Genomic DNA, 20,066 nt, shown 5'->3' on the forward strand with positions numbered 1-20,066 from the left:
GCTCTTTCTCTCTTCCTCTCTGTCACCTTCTCCCTCATAAACATAGGACACTTGATTTACGACATCTTACTTCAAAGAGATGACTCTAGCTCTTTCTCTCTTCCTCTCTGTCACCTCGTCCCTCATAAACATAGGACACTTGGTTTACGACATCTTACTTCAAAGAGATGACTCAGCTCTTTCTCTCTTCCTCTCTGTCACCTCGTCACTTGGGAGACAATGTTATAGTATTTATTATCTCACACACCGCAACCTGAGGCAAGCCTAATTTGACACTAAATATAAGCTGTAAGCTAGCCCAGAAACCAATTTCAATATCTTCTTATTTTTGTAACTTTATTCGGCTTCATCATGATCACTGGACCCGAAGTGCTCCCCAACACATACCTTCGCCACCTGACCTGTCTCATTTCCTAACAGGAGGTCCAGCACTGCCCCTTCTCTAGTTGGTACCTCTATGTATTGCTGCAAAAAACTATCCTGCACACATTTTACAAACTCCAAACCATCTAGCCCTTTTACAGAATGTGTTTCCCAGTCTATGTGTGGAAAATTGAAATCTCCCACAATCACTACCTTGTGCTTACTACTAATATCTGCTATCTCCTTACATATTTGCTCTTCCAATTCTCGCTCCCCATTACGCGGTCTATAATACACCCCTACAAGTGTTGCTACACCTTTCCCATTTCCACCCAAATAGCCTCCCTAGACGAGCCCTCTAATCTATCCTGCCAAAGCACTGCTGTAATATCTTCCCTGACAAGCAATGCAACACCTCCACTTCTTGCCCCTCCAATTCTATCACACCTGAAGCAAGGAAATCCTGGAATATTTAGTTTCCAATCACAGCCATCCTGCAACCATGTTTCACTAATCGCCACAACATCATACTTCCAGGGGTCAATCCAGGCTCTAAGCTGATCCACCTTTCTTACAATGCTCCTAGCATTAAAATATACACATTTAAGATACCCACCACCTCTTATTTCACTTGCTCATAATTCTATATATTTCAGATCACTCCTCAGCCTCCAATGTTCTCGAAAAACAATGCAATGTTGCGCTTACAGCTAATACTCTCTAATCCAGGCAACATTCAGATAAGCATTTCCTGCACCCTCTGCAGAGCCTCTACATTCTTGCTGTAACGTGGCAACTAGAACTGCACATCAGTACCCAAAGTATGACCTAAACAAAGTTTTATACAGATGCAACATGAATTGCCATTGTTTATGCTCATTGGCCCAAAGATGCAGGCAGGTATGTGGCAGCTATACTTGGAACACTTACATTGTTTCCCCAGGAGAAGGTAGAGCTGCAGGCTGTGGAGAGTCTGGTTTCGGTGTAGCTGTTCGTTGCAGACCAAGGATGCCCAATATCAGCCAGCAAGAGATGGCTACTGGTATCTTCAGAAATCTTGGACTCACTGCAAGATCATCAATTATCATCAATGCAAAGCAGTATACTGGAAAAATACCCCATACCAAAGGGCAAACACTCATTTCCAGAGGCCAGGGCTTTGGTTCCAGGCCAGCAGAATAGAACTACTTGAAAATCATATACAAGAAACAGAACCATCAGTAGACCTCATAGACCCCTTGAGGTTGCTCAAACATTTAATTAAATCACGTCCTATCTGCTTGTTGGCTTCACCTTCGCTCTCCTGGCTGATCGTCGTGAGTGGGTGGATGAGGAGACTTTACAAAGGTTGACCAAGGTAAGATTAGCTGCTTTTTCCTACTGGCCGGCTCCATAAGCAAAATATAGCATACAAAAGGCAGGCAAGATCCAGCGTGGGCATTTTGAGAAAAGCTATTTTGACGTTGGAAGTGCTGGAGGTATTAATGCAGAGGCTCTGATGAGTAAGATTTTAGCGAGAAGACTGAGCAGTGACAAGGTTGAGTCTTCCTTCTTATTAAACTATTACTAACTTCAGAGATAAGGGTGTCAGTGGGTCATATGCACCTCCTGTGAAATGTGGGTGATTAGGGAGAAGATAAATGTCTCTGCAACTACATTTGTAGGTAGTGTGTCCAGTTGTAGCTCCTTACAGACTGCATCGATCGGTCAGAGCTGCAGTTTTGGACCTATCCTTCTTGAAATCATGCCACAGGAAACAAAGTTGGCTTGGTGGTTGGTAGCAGAGGGTGGTTGTTCCTTTGTTGTTTGTCAAATATATGAAGGAACAGGATGAGAATGTAGATGGAATGATAAGTATGCAGGTAGACAAAAATGCTAGAGAAACTCAGCAGGTGAGGCAGCATCTATGAAGCGAAGGAAATAGGCAAAGTTTCGGGTATCGACCCGAAACTTTGACTTTTTCCTTTGCTCCATAGATGCTGCCTCACCCGCTGAGTTTCTCCAGCATTTTTGTCGAGACCCGAAACTTTGCCTATTTCCTTCGCTTCATAAATGCTGCCTCACCCGCTGAGTTTCTCCAGCACTTTTGTCTAACTTCGATTTTCCAGCATCTGCAGTTCCTTCTTAAACATGATAAGTATGCAGGTGACATAAAAACTCGAGGATAATGAAGAGCATTATCTAAGGCAGCGTTTTTCCAACCTTTTTACTCTTGCGGAACCCTTGAAATAATTTTCATGTCTCAGGAACCCCTGAGTTGGGGGTTGCCGGGCTTGCCGCCATTTTGGCTTGCGTCACAACGGCGATCTCTGGCGTCACAACGGGGACCCGTCAGCCATGCCTGCGCAGTTGGGGTAGGATTGCCGGACCGGGATCGCCATTTTAACATCCAGCGTTGTGTATAGGTGAGTGCTACTGGGGGAATATCACGTTGGGGAAGGGGGACACAACGGGTGCACGCTTGGTCTCGTTCAGGGGTGTCAAACTCATTTTAGGCCACGGGCCAGATTGGGCAAAATGCGACTTCATGCGGGCTGAACGCACGCTCCCATAGTTTTCGTTGCCTTCGTTTTTTCAACCTGCTCTCATGTGTCTCAGTCTCTGCTATAACTACAAAGTGTTTCACTTTACGAATTTTGTTTCTGATGAAAAAGATTGCCTAGCAAGCATTACTTTTATGATTGGTACTAACTTGGTACTAACTTACAGATGTAGGCTACAAAAAAGTTGTGATGAGAGAGAGAGAAAAAACAATGCCATTTTGCTCTCCTGGCACAACCGCAGGAAATGCTACACTTGTCGCTTTACCTCCCCCCTTGACTCCATCCAAGGACTCAAGCAGCCTGTCCCTGACTTCCCTTGTCAGCCACGGTCGCCCCCTATTCCCCTTGGAATCTTTCTTCCTCTTTGGAGTGAACTGATCCTGCACCTTCTGTATTATTCCCAGAAATACCTGCCATTGCTGTTCCACTGTCATCCCTGCTAGGGTATCTTTCAGGTCAACTTTGACCAGCTCCTCCCTCATGGCTCCATAGTACCCTTTGCTCAACTGTAACACAGACACCTTCGATTTACGCTTCACCCTCTCCAATTGTAGATTAAAACCTACCATATTATGGTCACTTCCTCCTAATGGCTCCTTTACCTCGAGTTCCCTTATCAAATCGGTTTATTACACAACACTAAATCCAAAATTTGGTAGGCTCCAGTACAAGCTGCTCTAAGATTCCATCACGGAGGCAGTCCACAAACTCCCTTTCTTGGGATCCAGTACCAACCAGATTTTCCCAGTCTACCTGCATGTTGAAATCTCCCATAACAACCGTAGCATTACCTTTACGACATGCCAATTTTAACTCTTTATTCAACTTACCAGGCTACTGTTTGGGGGCCTGTAGATGTCCCATTAGGGCCGTTTTACCCTTACAATTCCTTAGTTCTATCCATACTGACTCCACATCTGCTCTTTCAATGTCACCCCTTGCAAGGGGCTGAAAATCATTCCTCGCCAACAGAGCTACCCCACCCACTCTACCCACCTGTCTGTCTTTTTGATAGGATTGTATACCCTTGAATATTCAGTTCCCAGCCCTGGCCCTCTTGCAGCCATGTATCTGTAATTCCCACAACATCATACTTGCCAATTTCTAACTGAGCCTCAAGCTCGTCCACTTTATTTCTACTTGTGTTGCCACTGCCTCTCTCTGCATTGCTGTCAAGGGTCTTACCATTTACTGTATACTTTGCCTTGCACTCAATTGCTCAAAAACCTTACGCTTGCTCAGATTAAACTCACTCTGCCTCACTGTCCCGCAACTTCATCAATCTTGGTGTCATGTGTAAACATACTAACTGACCCATCTATGCTTATGTCCACATTTTTTGCTCAAACAAATGGCAGCAATCACAGGCATGTACACATTTATGTACAAAAATTGACATGCGTAAAAGTTATCCTTCCAAGTGCACGGGTCCGTGATTGTTAGAAATTATTCCTTTTCCACCCAGAGGCATTCATAATCTTCAGATGTTGTCCTGGAGATGGTCTTGTACACAAGGAACTAAAAGGGTGTCAAGGTATGTTAGCTCTAGCCAAGCTTCTAAACCTGTCACATTGATATCATCTGTGCTGATACATTGACTGTTATTGCTTACTTTGGCATTATGGAGAGAAAACCTCAACAAAGACTAAAATCCAGCTTTGTATTGTGATCAGTGTGATTCTCTGTCAATAAAACTTAAGGCAAAGTACAAAGCAGACTCCTCAGTTATTTCAGGCAAATAATGCAATTAGGCTGGGATAAATGAAGCTCGTACCCACTGAAGATGGAATCTGAATCCTCAACACTCGTGATGGGAGAGGGAGCTGAATACTCTGCTTCTTTGTCTGGTAGTGGATGATTGGCCACACTAGATTGCAGCAGTCCACCTCTGTGGAAATAAAAGCCAACTTTTACACCAAATGTTCAGATATCACAGAACAAAAAATACTTAGCTAATCTAGTTGCTTCTGTAATAGCACAGATCAGGAATCGGCCCTTCAGCCCACTATGAATATGATATAGTTGGGATCACGGAGACATGGCTCCAGGGTGACCAAGGCTGGGACCTGAACATCCAGGGATATTCAATATTTACGAGGGATAGACAGAAAGGAAAAGGAGGTGGGGTAGCGTTGCTGGTTAGAGAGGAGATTAACGCAATAGAAAGGAAGGACATTAGCTTGGGGGATGTGGAATCGATATGGGTAGAGTTGCGAAACACTAAGGGGCAGAAAACGCTAGTGGGAGTTGTGTACAGGCCACCTAACAGTCGTAGTGGAGTTGGGGATGGCATCAAACAGGAAATTAGAAATGGTGCAACAAAGGTAAAACAGTTATAATGGGTGACTTCAATCTACATATAGATTGGGTGAATCAAATTGGCAGGGGTGCTGAGGAAGAGGATTTCTTGGAATGTATGCGGGATAGTTTTCTAAACCAACATGTAGAGGAACCAACGAGAGAGCAGTCTATTCTAGACTGGGTATTAAGTAATGAGCAAGGGTTAGTCAGTCTAAAGAAGGGTTTCGGCCCGAAACGTTGCCTATTTCCTTCGCTCCATAGATGCTGCTGCACCCGCTGAGTTTCTCCAGCAATTTTGTGTACCTAGGGTTAGTTAGCAGTCTTGTTGTGCGTGGCCCCTTGGGCAAGAGTGACCATAATATGGTTGAGTTCTTCATTAGGATGGAGAGTGACATTGTTAATTCAGAAACAAGGGTCCTGAACTTAAAGAAAGGTAACTTTGAGGGTATGAGATGTGAATTGGCCAAGATTGACTGGCAATTGATTCGTAAAAGGGTTGACGGTGGATATGCATTTAAAGACTGCATGGATGAACTACAACAATTGTTCATCCCAGTTTGGCAAAAGAATAAATCAGGGAAGGTAGTGCATCCGTGGATACAAGGGAAATTAGGGATAGTATCAAAACAAAAGATGAAGCATACAAATTAGCCAGAAAAAGCAGGCTACCAGAGGACTGGGAGAGATTCAGAGTCCAGCAGAGGAGGACAAAGGGCTTAATTAGGAAAGGGAAAATAGATTATGAAAGAAAACTGGCAGGGAACATAACAACTGACTGCAAACGTTTTTATAGATATGTGAAGAGAAAAAGATTAGTTAAAACAAATGTAGGTCCCTTGCAGTCAGAAACAGGTAAATTGATCATGGAGATCATGGCAGACCAATTGAATAACTACTTTGGTTCTGTCTTCACTAAGGAAGACATAAATAATCTGCTGGAAATAGCAGGGGACCGGGGGTCAAATGAGATGGAGGAACTGAGTGAAATCCAGGTTAGCCGGGAAGTGTTGTTAGGTAAAATGAATGGATTAAAGGCCGATAAATCCCCAGGGCCAGATCGGCTGCATCCCAGAGTATTTAAGGAAGTAGCCCCAGAAATAGTGGATGCATTAGTGATAATTTTTCAAAACTCTTTAGATTCTGGAGTAGTTCCCGAGGATTGGAGGGTAGCTAATGTAAACCCATTTTTTTAAAAGGGAGGGAGGGAGAAAACGGGGAATTACAGACCAGTTAGTCTTAAATCGGTAGTGGGGAAACTGCGAGAGTCAATTATTAAAGATGGGATAGCAGCACATTTGGAAAGTGGTGAAATCATTGGGCAAAGTTAGCATGGATTTATGAAAGGTAAATCATGTCTGACGAATCTCATAGAATTTTTTGAGGATGTAACTAGTAGAGTGGATAAGGGAGAATCAGTGGATGTGTTATATCTGGACTTTCAGAAGGCTTTCGACAAGGTCCCACATAGGAGTACAAGAGCACATATGCAAACTTAAAGCACACGGTATTGGGGGTTCAGTATTGATGTGGATAGAGAAATGGCTGGTAGACAGGAAGCAAAGAGTAGGAGTAAACAGGTCCTTTTCAGAATGACAGGCAGTGACTAGTGGGGTACCGCAAGGCTCAGTGCTGTGACCCCAGCTATTTACAATACATATTAATGATCTGGATGAGGGAATTGAATGCAACATCTCCAAGTTTGCGGATGACACGAAGCTGGGGGGCAGTGTTAGCTGTGAGGAGGATGCTAGGAGGCTGCAAGGTGACTTGGATAGGTTGGGTGAGTGGGCAAATGCATGGCAGATGCAGTATAATGTGGATAAATGTGAGGTTATCCAATTTGGTGGCAAAAACAGGAAAGTAGACTATTATCTGAATGGTGGCCGATTAGGAAAAGGGGAGATGCAACGAGACCTGGGTGTCATGGTACACCAGTCATTGAAAGTAGGCATGCAGGCGCAGCAGGCAGTGAAGAAAGCGAATGGTATGTTAGCATTCATAGCAAAAGGATTTGCGTATAAGAGCAGGGAGGTTCTACTGCAGTTGTACAGGGTCTCGATGAGACCATACTTGGAGTATTGCGTACAGTTTTGGTCTCCTAATCTGAGGAAAGACATTCTTGCAATAGAGGAAGTACAGAGAAGGTTCACCAGTGATTCCTGGGATGGCAGGACTTTCATATGAAGAAAGACTGGATAGACTTGGCTTGTACTCGCTAGAATTTAGAAGATTGAGGGGGGATCTTATAGAAAATTACAACATTCTTAAGGGGTTGGACAGGCTAGATGCAGGAAGATTGTTCCCGATGTTGGGGAAGTCCAGAACAAGGGGTCACAGTTTAAGGATAAGAGGGGAAGTCTTTTAGGACCGAGATGAAAAAAACATTTTTCACACAGAGAGTGGTGAATCTGTGGAATTCTCTGCCACAGAAGGTGGTTGATGCCAGTTCATTGGCTATATTTAAGAGGGAGTTAGATGTGGCCCTTGTGGCTAATGGGATCAGGGGGTATGGAGAGAAGCCAGGTACAGGATACTGAGTTGGATGATCAGCCATGATCATATTGAATGGCGGTGCAGGCTCGAAGGGCCGAATGGCCTACTCCTGCACGTATTTTCTATGTTTCTATGGCTCTATCCATGAGGCCAATCTAAACTAATTCCATCTGCCTGCACATGGTCTCTATCTGTCCGTGCCTGCCTGTTCATGAGTCAAAATACCTCATATTTTGCTGTCATCCCTGCCTTGCAAACTTGCCCTCCCTCCCCTCTAACATTTAATATTTCCACCAGGGGAAAAATACTAAAGTGTTTATCATTACCCCTCATAATTCTACATATTTCTATTCGATTGCCCTCAGAATCAGATGCTCCAGAGAAAACAATCCAAGTTTGTCGAACTTCTTATAACTAATAGTCCAGGCAATATCCTGAAGACATGTATACAATCATGAGGGAAACAGATAGCGTGAGTGCACAGAGTTTTTCCCAGGGCAGCGGAATCTAGAACCAGGGGATATAGGTTGCTGAAAGGAGAAAAACTTAATAGGACTCCAAGGGGCAACCTTTTCTATGTACATGGAATGTACATGGAATGAGCTGCCAGAGGAGTTAGTTGAGGCATGTACTATGATAGCATTTAAAAGAAACTTGAACAGGTAGCTGGACAGGCAAGGTTTAGAGGGTTATGGGCTAAATGTGAGTAAATGGGACTATCTTAGATGAAGCATCTTGGTTGGCATGGACGAGTTGGACAGAAAGGCCTGTTTCCATCTTGTATGACTGACTCTCTTCTGCACCCTCCAAATCCTCCACATTCTGTGGCAACCTGAACTGCACACAATAATCCAAATATGGCCCAACCAAAGTATTATGCAGATGCAACACATTTTTATACTCATTGTTGTGACCAATAACCATATACATACCATGTATGTAATTTACAACCCTTTCATGGAGCTATGGGCTCATACCCCAAGATCACTCTGTACATCAATGCTCCTAAGGGTCCTGCCATTTACTCCATACTTGCCTCTTATATCTGACTTCCCAATATGTATAATCTAAGACTTGTATGGTTTAAACTTAATCTGCCATTTCTTTGTGCCAAATTTCCAAGTCATCCATATCCTGCTATATTCCTACTAGCCACAACTTGGCCATTTTTTACATCATCTCCAAACTTACTAAGCAGACCACCTATATTTTCAGATTCAGATTCAGATTCAGATTCAACTTTAATTGTCATTGTCAGTGTACAGTACAGAGACAACGAAATGCAGTACATCATTTCATAATTTCATCTACATCATCTATATTACTAAAACTCTGTTCTTGACCGCTTTTGGCGATCTGTGCTGCGATTTCCGAGAGAACGCCGCCACCTACGGCCGTCATTTTTGGCCACCTCGCTGAGAGCCCCCCTCCGCCGCATGTGTGCCGAGGATTTTTCCCGTCGATGAAATATGACCGAGATATTAATGTTTTTACAACATTCCCCATTCTCTCTGCTGCCCCCGCTGGCAGCAGGGGGAGGGAGGGACTATAAAACCCGGAAGTGTCCTGCTTCAATCACTTTCTTCCGGACCACGGTGAAAGGGTCACGGCTCTCTGAGCTGCAGCTATACTCCAAGGTGAGTCCCCTGTATATGCTTTTTCAGCCAATTGATATGTATGTTGTTCACCATTCACCATGGTCTGAAGTTTCTTGGCATTTTGTTAGAAAGAATTTGTAAATTTGTCTATCTATATTGTCTTTGAAATGTGTATTGAACATGAAATGCATTTGTATATTTGTCTATCTATATTGTCTTTGAAATGTGTATTGAACATGAAATGCATTTGTATATTTGTCTATCTATATTGTCTTTGAAATGTGTATTGAACATGAAATGCATTTGTATATTTGTCTATCTATATTGTCTTTGAAATGTGTATTGAACACGAAATGCATTTGTAAATTTGTCTATCTATATTGTCTTTGAAATGTGTATTGAAAATAAAAAGCATTTGTTATTGTTATAAAGCGTTTGCAAATTTGTTTCTCTTGGGTTTTAAAATGGTTGCACCCGTTTTCAAGAGGACAGCATGATGTCTGTATTGTCTTTGAAATATTCATGTAAATTGAAATGCATTTGTTGCAACGTTTTCAGGCGGAATAAAGCTTTTTATTTGGACCAGAACTGTGTTTAAATTTAAAATTGGCGCTCATTTTGTGATTTTGGCGGTTGCAAGATGGCGTCGATGACTTCATTTCCGGTGTTCGGGAACCCGGCGGCGATTACATAATTTCCGGTCGGAGGCAAGATGGCGGCGATGACGCCATTTCCGGTCGGAGTTAAGATGGCGCTGCCTGCTGAAGACGGAGTGCACGAGGTGTTGAATAATTCTACAGAACTGGTAAATGTTTGTGTGTGTTTTGTGTTTCATTGTGTTTCAGCCAAAGCTGCATTGTGTTTCAGCAAAAGCTGCATTGTGTTTCAGCAAAAGCTTCATTGTGTTGCAGCATTGTGTTTCAGCAAAAGCTGCATTGTCTTTCAGCCAAAGCTGCAATTGTGTTTCAGCAAAAGCTGCAATTGTGTTTCAGCCAAAGCTGCATTGTGTTGCAGCATTGTGTTTCAGCCACAGACTACAACAGGATTTGAAGATTCGTTCAAATATTCGGCTGCTTTCTCTATGGTAAGTCTGTGTTTGTTGGACGTTATTTAAAAGCAGCATTTTGTTTCAGCAAAAGACTCTACAGCAGGATTTGAATATTCGTTTTGCACAGTGTATTTTAGTGTTGTGTGCGTGAATGTGTGTGTGTGAATATATATATGTGTGTCAGTCTGAAGAAGGGTTTCGGCCCGAAACGTCGCCTATTTCCTTCGCTCCATAGATGCTGCTGCACCCGCTGAGTTTCTCCAGCAATTTTGTGTACCTTATATATATATATATGTGTGTGTGAATATATATGTGTGTGTGTGAATATATGTGTGTGTGTGTGTGTGTGTGTGTGTGTGTGTGTGAATATACATGTGTGTGTGAATGTGTGTGTGTATATGTGTGTGTGTGTGAATATATGTTTGTGTGTGTGTGTGTGTGTGTGTGTGTGTGTGTGTGAAAATATGTATATGTGTGTGTGTATATGTGTGTGTGTGTGTGTGAAAATATGTATGTGTGTGTGTGTGTGTGTGTGAGTATATGTGTGTGTGAGTATATGTGTGTGTGTGTGTGAGTATATGTGTGTGTGAGTATATGTGTGTGTGTGTGTGAGTATATGTGTGTGTGTGAATATTTGTGTGTTTGTGTGTGAATATATAAATGTGTGAATATGTGTGTATGTGTGTGTGAATGTTTATATGTGTGTGTGTGCGTGTGAATGTTTATATGTGTGTGTGTGTGTGCGTGTGAATATTTATATGTGTGTGTGTGTGAATATTTATATGTGTGTGTGTGTGTGAATATTTATATGTGTGTGCGTGTGTGAATATTTATATGTGTGTGTGTGTGTGTGAATATTTATATGTGTGTGTGTGTGTGTGAATATATATATGCGTGTGAATGTATATGTGTGTGTGAATATATATGTGTGTGTGTGTGTGAATATGTGTGTGTGTGAATATATGTGTGTGTGTGTGAATATATGTGTGTGTGTGTGTGAATATAATGTGTGTGTGTGTGTGTGAATATATGTGTGTGTGTGTGTGGATATATGTGTGTGAATATATATATGTGTGCATATATGTATGTGTGTGTGTGTGTGTGTGTGTGAATATATGTATGTGTGCGTGAGTGTGTGTGTATATGTGTGTGTGTGTGAATAGGGGGTTGCACGTAACGACCGCGGTGCCACAGCTGTGCGGCCCGGGCTGTCGCCGAGGGAGGACGGACGGAGCCGCGGCTCGAGAGGCTAACAGAGGCTAAGAGGTTTGCCACGCACTGCAAGGGAGCAGTGGACCAGACAGGAAGAGCGGACGGAATTACCACTAGACAGCCAAACCAGTAGGTAATTTACGGCTGGGGTGAGTACTTTCCCATTTATAGGAGGTAGGATTATATAAATAAGGGGTGTATCAATACAGTAATCCGGGTAGGGGATTCTTAAATAGGACCAGTTAATTACTTATATAAGATGGGCGGCCAGGAGATGTGCCAATACTGTGAGATGTGGGAATTTGTCGACACCATTGATGTAGATGATCCCTACAGCTGCAGTAAGTGTTTGAGGCTAGCGGAACTCGAGCTCCGCATTGATGAGCTGGAGACCCAACTTCATACGCTGCGGAACATCAGGGAGGGGGAGAATTACCTGGATGTTTTGTGCCAGGGGATGGTCACACCGACCAGTTTAACTAATTCAGTAGTTAGTGAGCAAGGAAAGGAAGGTGTGGCCATAAGCGAGGCAGGTAGGGGGAACCAGGAGGAGATGCGGTAGGAGCCACAGCCCTTGTCCCTGACGAGCATGACCGAGGCTCTTACTCAATGTGAGGACGGGATCAGGGGCTGTGGGAGGGATGAGCAACCTGGCTGCAGCACCGTGGATCAGGGGGCCATTCAAGAGGGGGGAGTTAGAAGAAATGCCGTTGTGATAGGGGATAGTATTATTCGGGGGGTAGATAAGGTTCTCTGCGGCCAGCAGAACATGTCCCGAAGGCTGTGTTGCCTACCCGGTGCTAGGGTTAAGGATATCTCTGCGGTGCTGGAGAGAAATTTGCAGAGCGAGGGGGAGGATCCAGTGGTCGTGGTCCATGTGGGGACCAATGACATAGGAAGGACGAGGAAGGAGGATCTGCTGAAGGAGTTTGAGCAGTTAGGGAATAAATTAAAAAGCAGAACCTCGAGGGTACTGATCTCCGGATTGCTACCTGAGCCACGGGCCAAATCGGCGAGGGTACGTAAAATTAAAAAGCTGAATGCGTGGCTCAAAGACTGGTGTGGGAAAAATGGGTTTGGTTTCTTGGGCCACTGGCATCAGTACTGGGACAGGGGGGATCTGTTCTGTAAGGACGGACTTCACCTGAACGGTGCTGGGACTGGGGTCCTGGCAAATCATATAACTAGGGCAGTAGAGAGGTCTTTAAACTAAGTAGCGGGGGGGAGGTATCAAGGGGGGTAATAACGGCAGGGGTAGAGGAAATAGAGCAGGGTATCAGTGGGGAAGCGGAAAATCAAAATGTGACAGGAGGATCCAGAATGTGTGAAGATAAAGCTCTAGATGTAAAAGGGGCAAAAACGGAAAGGAAGGGTAGTAAAAATCATCTGAAAGTGCTTTATCTAAATGCACGGAGTATTCGAAATAAGATAAATGAATTAACGGTGCAATTAAGTATATATAGTTATGATATCGTGGCCATTACGGAGACATGGCTGCAAGGGGATCAGGACTGGGAGTTAAATATAGAGGGGTACTCGACAATTAGAAAAGATAGACAGGAAAGAAAGGGAGGAGGGGTGGCCCTTTTAATAAGGGAGGGAATAACGGCAATAGAGAGGAAGGATATTGCGTTGAAGGATCAGGATAGTGAAACAGCTTGGGTACAGATAGAGAATAACAAGGGGAAAAAAACACTAGTGGGTGTAATTTATAGACCTCCAAATAGCTGTGACGCTGTTAGTCAGAACATAAATCGGCAAATAGTTGACGCATGTAAAAAGGGAACTGCTGTAATCATGGGGGACTTCAATTTTCATATTAATTGGGCAAACCAAACTGGGCAGGGTAGACTAGAGGAAGAGTTTATAGAATGTATTAGAGACGGGTTCCTAGAACAGTATGTCGCAGAACCGACAAGGGGGGAGGCAATCTTGGATCTGGTCCTGTGTAATGAAGCAGGATTAATTAAAAATGTCATAGTTAGGGACTCGTTGGGAACAAGTGACCACAATATGGTCGAATTCCATATTCAAATAGAAGGGGAGCAGGTTGAAACTCAGGCTAGGGTGCTTAGTCTAAATAAGGGGGATTATGAAGGTATGAGGACTGAGCTGATCAAAGTTGACTGGGATAGCAGACTCAAGAATAAGACGGTACATGAGCAGTGGTGTACGTTTAAGGATCTACTGTATAACCTTCAAGAAAAATTTATTCCTATGAAGAAAAAAAGGGGTAAGGGTAAGAACAGTCAGCCATGGCTCAGTAAAACTATAAAGGATAGTATTCGGCTGAAGGCAAGGGCATATAAGGTAGCCAGAGATAGTGGGAGGGCAGAGGATTGGGAAGCATTTAAAGGTCAGCAAAAAATAACTAGGAGATTAATTAAGACGGGGAAAATAGACTATGAAAGGAATTTAGCGAACAACATAAAAACTAATAGTAAGAGTTTTTATAGCTATATAAAAAGAAAAAGGGTGGCTAAGGTGAACGTTGGTCCATTGGAGGGTGAGACTGGAGAGTTGTTGGTGGGGAACATGGAAATGGCAAAGGCATTAAACGAGTATTTTGTATCAGTCTTCACCATAGAAGACACAAAAAATATTCCAACGCTGGATAAACAGGAGGCGGTAGGAATGGAGGAGCTAAATACTATTAAGATCACCAAGGAGGTGGTATTAGGGAAATTAATGAGACTGAAGGAGGATAAATCCCCTGGGCCTGATGGATTACATCCAAGGGTCTTGATGGAGATAGCGGTGGAGATTGTGGATGCATTGGTGATAATTTTCCAAAACTCCCTGGAGGCAGGAACGGTCCCAGTGGATTGGAAAATGGCCAATGTAACACCTATATTTAAAAAAGGAAGTAAACAGAAGGCGGGTAACTATAGACCGGTTAGTCTAACATCGGTGGTGGGTAAAATGTTAGAGACAATTATTAAAGAAACACTAACGGGGCACTTGGATAAACATGACTTCATCGGACAGAACCAGCATGGTTTTGTGAAGGGGAAGTCCTGTTTAACGAATCTGCTCGAATTCTTTGAGGAAGTAACAACCCGGGTGGATAAAGGGGAACCGGTGGATGTGGTATACTTGGACTTCCAAAAGGCTTTTGACAAGGTGCCACATAAGAGACTATTGCTAAAAATAAAAAATTATGGGATTGGGGGTAATATATTAGCATGGGTAGAGGATTGGCTAACAAATAGGAAGCAGAGAGTGGGGATAAATGGTTCATACTCGGGATGGCAACCGGTAACTAGCGGGGTTCCGCAAGGGTCGGTGCTGGGACCCCAGTTGTTCACAATTTATATAAATGATTTGGAGGAGGGAACCAAGTGTAATATATCAAAATTTGCGGACGATACAAAAATGGGAGGAAAAGTAGGGGATGAGGAGGATAGGAAGAGTCTGCAAAAGGATATAGATAAGCTAGGTGAGTGGGCAACAACTTGGCAGATGAAATTTAATACTAATAAATGTGAAGTCATTCACTTTGGGAAAAAAAATGATAGGGCAAGTTATTTTCTAAATGAGGAGGAGCTGCGTTGTCATGCAATGCAAAGGGATCTAGGGGTATTAGTACATGAATCACTAAAAGTTAGTATGCAGGTGCAGCAAGCAATCAGGAAGGCCAATGGAGTTTTGGCCTTTATTGCTAGGGGGATTGAGTATAAAAACACGGAGGTCTTGCTGCAGCTGTACACAGTGTTAGTGAGACCACATTTAGAATACTGTGTACAGTTCTGGGGTCCATACTTAAGAAAGGATGTACTAGCCCTGGAGGCAGTGCAGCGAAGGTTTACAAGATTAATTCCTGCAATGAGGGGATTGACATATGAGGAAAGGTTAAGTAGGCTGGAACTCTACTCTTTGGAGTTTAGAAGAATGAGAGGCGATCTCATTGAAACATATAAGATCGTGAGGGGCCTTGATCGGGTGGATGCACCGAGGATGTTCCCAATGATCGGGGAAACTAGAACTAGGGGACATAGTCGCAGAATAAGGGGGGGCTCTTTTAAAACTGAGATGAGGAAGAACTTCTTCACCCAGAGGGTGGTTAATTTATGGAATTCACTGCCCCAGGGAGCAGTGGAAGCAGAAACGTTAAATATATTTAAGTCTAAAATAGATGGTTTTTTAGCTGCCAAGGGGATAAGGGGCTACGGGGAGAGGGCAGGGATATGGACCTAGGTATGGTTAGTATAGTAAGACCTGAGTGATCTCCTGGACAAGTGTCGATCGCCTGGATTGGGGTCGGAGAGGAATTTCCCGGATTTTTTTCCCGAATTGGACCTGGGTTTTTATCCGTTTTTTTGCCTCCCCCAGGAGATCACGCGGTTCTTGGGGTGGAGAGAGGTGATAGCGGTATAAAGGGGAGGGTAGTGTCTTGTGTTCTGTGTCTTGTGTCTACTGTTTGTGGGTAAGTGTGTCTGTTTAGTGTTCAGCCATGAGCGAATGGCGGTGCGGGCTCGACGGACCTGGTGGTCTACTCTCGCACCTACTTTCTATGTTTCTATGTTTCTATGTAAGGTCACAAGGTCATAGGACTTGACGCACGGAGCCGCTCAATCCATCTGGAAGACATCCGTCACTTCCAGTTTATGTTATTAATGTAAGAAACGCGTACTTTCCTATCTGTTAAAAACTGCCAAAATGTTGAATTTGTGGTCTGAAAAAAATTGTGGAATTTGGGTAAGTGTGAGAGACATGTACCCAACATTAGAATTCCAAACGTGAAATGAAATGAAGGTAAAGAGAAGCGAGAATTGAAGGAACAGCAGCTAAAGTGCTTGGTAAACATTGGCTGTGCAGATATCGTAATTGAAAATATTGGAATTATCGTGTTTGCTCACTGCATTTCATCAACAGTAAGGCATTATTCGTGTTTTTTCATGACCTGTTTTACTCATGACCTGTGGACTCACTGCCTTAGGATTAACTCATGCCCTTTGGTATCTAAAAATTCTCAGAAGTGATAAATCTGGCTGTAAATTTTTCTTCAGATGCGTTTTCATAAAAACCTACTTGAGAACCATGGGCGATTAAAAAAAAAAAAAAAAAAATACAGCCAGATTTATTAATTCTGTGACTTTTTAGTTGCCAAAGGAATCAAGAAAAAACACAAATAATGCTTTAGTGTTGATGAAATGCAGTGAGCAAACGGCCAATGTTCGCTAAGCATGTCCCTGGAAGATTGAGTGGGAAACAATGGTAAGTGCTACCAGCAGTACATCGCGTGTAATCGATTTGGTGTAGCTTGACCCGACTGCCGTGAAACCTCCCTATATGTGTGTGTGTATGTGTGAATGTGTGTGTGTGTGTGTGAATATATGTGTGTGAATATGTGTGTGTGTGTGAATATGTGTGTGTGTGTGAATATGTGTGTGTGAATATGTGTGTGTGTGTGTACATGTGTGTGTCTGAATATGTGTGAGTGAATATGTGCGTGTCTGTATATATGTGTGTGAATATGTGTGTGTGAATATGTGTGTGTGTATATATGTGTGTGAGTGCATGTGAATATATATACGTGTGTGTGTGTGTGTGAATATGTACGCGTGTGTATATGTATGTGTGTGTACATGTGTGTGTGCATGATTATATGTGTGTGTGAATATGAGTGTGGGTGTGTGTGCATATGTGTGTGAGTGCGTGAATATATATATGTGTGTGTGTGTGAAATAATATAGTATTTCGTAGTTCAGAGCTTATTTGTTATGTTTAATAGCGTGATGGCTGTCAGGAAGAAGCTGTTCCTCAATGTAGATGTTACAGTTTTCAGTTTACAAAAGTCGGACGTGACTCCAGAAGTCGGGCATCAGTCAGTCCACAAGCTGTGAGAGTCAGTCCAAAGGCCATGAGTTAATCCCAAGGCAGTGAGTGAGTCCACAGGTCATGAGTAAATCGCTCATTGCCCCCCTCCTCCACTGACATCCCCCACCTCAAGACGCTGCCCTCCGCCACATTCACACAAAGACACCCCACCCCCTTCTCATCAGTTCACGACAACCCCCGCCTGAAGCTGCCCTTGGCTGCACGACATTTACCACCCATAGGGCAGTGTCTTGAGGTGGGGGATGAGTCTGTGTATGTGTGTGTGATTGAGTCTGTGTGTGCGTGTGTGAGTGAGTCCGTGTGTGCGTATGAGTCTATGGGTGTGTGGGTCTTTGTGTGAATGTGTGTGTGTGTGTGAATATGTGTGTGTGGGTGTGTATGAATATATGTGTGTGTGTGTGTGTGTGAGTATGTGTGCATATGTGTGTGAGTGCGTGTGAATATATATGTGTGTGTGAAATAATATAGTATTTCGTAGTTCAGAGCTTATTTGTTAAGTTTAATAGCGTGATGGCTGTCAGGAAGAAGCTGTTCCTCAATGTAGATGTTACCGTTTTCAGTTTACAAAAGTCGGACGTGACTCCAGAAGTCGGGCATCAGTCAGTCCACAAGCCGTGAGAGTCAGTCAGTCTAAAGGGCATGAGTTAATCCTAAGGCAGTGAGTCCACAGGTCATGAGTAAATCGCTCACTGCCCCCTTGAGTAAATCGCTCACTGCCCCCTCTCCTCCACTGACATCCCCCACCTCAAGATGCTGCCATCCGCCTGGCTATAGGATGCACCCCCTACTGAAGCCGCCCTCATCCCCTGCATGAGCCCCCCCCCCCCACCTTTCTCATCAGCTCACGAGAACCCCCGCCTGAAGCTGTGCCGCTCCCTTGGCTGCACGATGTTTACCAACCCCCACTCCACCCTGACAAACCGCCACCTCAAAAAAATGTTTTGCACAAAATCTTCAGTGTTCATTAACAACTGAAATTGTCTTTAGGCTGCTTTTTCAACATCATGCCAGGAAATGTGGCTATTGCTGTAGTATCCTCTGGGATAGCAGCTACATTTCTGCCTTGTGGAAGAACTACACATTCTCGATTCAAGATACCCATCCAAGTGGCCGAGGATACATTGTGCAACATCGAGAAGAACTCTAAGACGGCACATTTCACGAGGCAAGTGAAAGTCATTGTTTGGGATGAATGTCCAATGATTAGGAGAGAATGCTTTGAAGTTGTGGACAGAACTCTTCCAGATGTCTTCAGCAACACTAAGCATTTTGGTGCCCCCCTGCCAGTACAGGCCTCAGTGACTGAGCTGCCAGACCTCAGTGACTGAGCTGCCAGCCCAAAAATTCATTCCGCCCACAAACTCCATGCTAGCCCTCTGGAAACCAGTACCTTTGGCCCAACATACTAGCTCAACAGAAATATGGAAGGAAATGTCAAAGGTTTCCTGAAGGATGGAACATCGCCCAAGAATGTTGTCATTAATAGCGTGCTTCGTTGAATGATGACTTCTGAGATATTCTCAGATTTTCCTTCTTAAAATTTGACCGCTGACTTTCTCTATATTAAAATTGTCTCTTTTTATCAACAGGAAATAGTCTTCAAGAGGCAGTGAGCAGCAGAACACAACAAGACGCAACAAGACACAACAAGTAAAAACTTAATAAATCTCATCTTTAAAATTTAAATTGTTCTTATATTTTAAGAGTCATTCACATTTTAAACTTTAATAAAACCTTTTTACACTTTTAATGCTGTGTGTTCTTCATCACAATAGAACCTAATAGGCAGGAATGGCTGCTCTGTGGGAGAGCCACTAAGAGTGCATGGGGGGGAGGTTGTTTGGAGATGCACTGAATGTGTGGGTGGGAGGGGAATGGCAAGGAGCAGAGTGAGGGGGGGCGGGGGGGTGAAGGTAGGTGGGGTGACTGAGTGAACTGCCAGCATGCAGGCGTGAGTGACTGCACTGCCAGCTCACGAGCCGTGAGTTAGTGAACTGCCAGCCCACCAGCTGTAAGTGACTGAACTGCCAGCCCAATAATCCATTCAGTCCACCCTCTTCCCCCTTCTCTCTTACAGTCTGTCACCTGTTTTGGGCAGAATTTTTGGCAGTTTCACAGCCGCCAGCCTGCCAGGTCCGAGTGATTGTACTGCCAGGCCTCAGTGACTGTGCTGCCAGCCCAAAAATCCATTTGGCCCACAAACTCCATACTAGCCCTCTGGAAATCAGTACCTTCGGCCCACAACACTCATACTAACGCAACAGAAAGCCCCCCCCCCCCCCCCAACCACTGGCCAGCAATATTGGAATTGGTGGAGAGGTGGAATATTGTGTTGGGTGTCCAGCCCTCCCGTGTGATGCTGGGACCCAACGGGTCCCACTTAGACTAGTTTATATATTACAAATAGAAACTCCAGAACTGATTCTTGCAGAATAGCACTGATCATAGCCCTTAAATCAGAATTTAATGAGTACGGGTGTCAGAGGTTATAGGGAGGAAGCAGGAGAATGGGGTTAGGAGGGAGAGATTGATCAGCTATGATTTGAAGAAGTGTCTATCGAAGGAAGAAGGGTCTCGACCCAAAACGTCACCCATTCCTTCTCTCCAGAGATGCTGCTTGTTCCGCCGAGTTACTCCAGTTTTTTGTGATTGAATGGTGGTGTAGAC

At 43.8% G+C, this 20,066-nt stretch overlaps 1 protein-coding gene across 2 annotated transcripts in view; it reads right to left on the bottom strand.

Annotated features, from left to right (window-relative positions):
• Positions 1 to 20,066, bottom strand: part of fam149b1 (family with sequence similarity 149 member B1) — a 212,794-nt gene that overhangs the window by 169,631 nt on the left and 23,097 nt on the right. For both annotated transcript variants that reach the window (XM_033012952.1, XM_033012951.1), the window contains exons 2-3: positions 4,681 to 4,794; positions 1,294 to 1,429 (exon numbers count right to left, since the gene is read on the bottom strand). In XM_033012952.1, the coding sequence (XP_032868843.1) occupies positions 1,294 to 1,429; positions 4,681 to 4,794 (250 nt within the window). The remainder of the gene's footprint in view (positions 1 to 1,293; positions 1,430 to 4,680; positions 4,795 to 20,066) is intronic.

Source organism: Amblyraja radiata, chromosome 37 (genome assembly GCF_010909765.2).
Source record: "Amblyraja radiata isolate CabotCenter1 chromosome 37, sAmbRad1.1.pri, whole genome shotgun sequence".
Taxonomy (NCBI): domain Eukaryota; kingdom Metazoa; phylum Chordata; class Chondrichthyes; order Rajiformes; family Rajidae; genus Amblyraja; species Amblyraja radiata.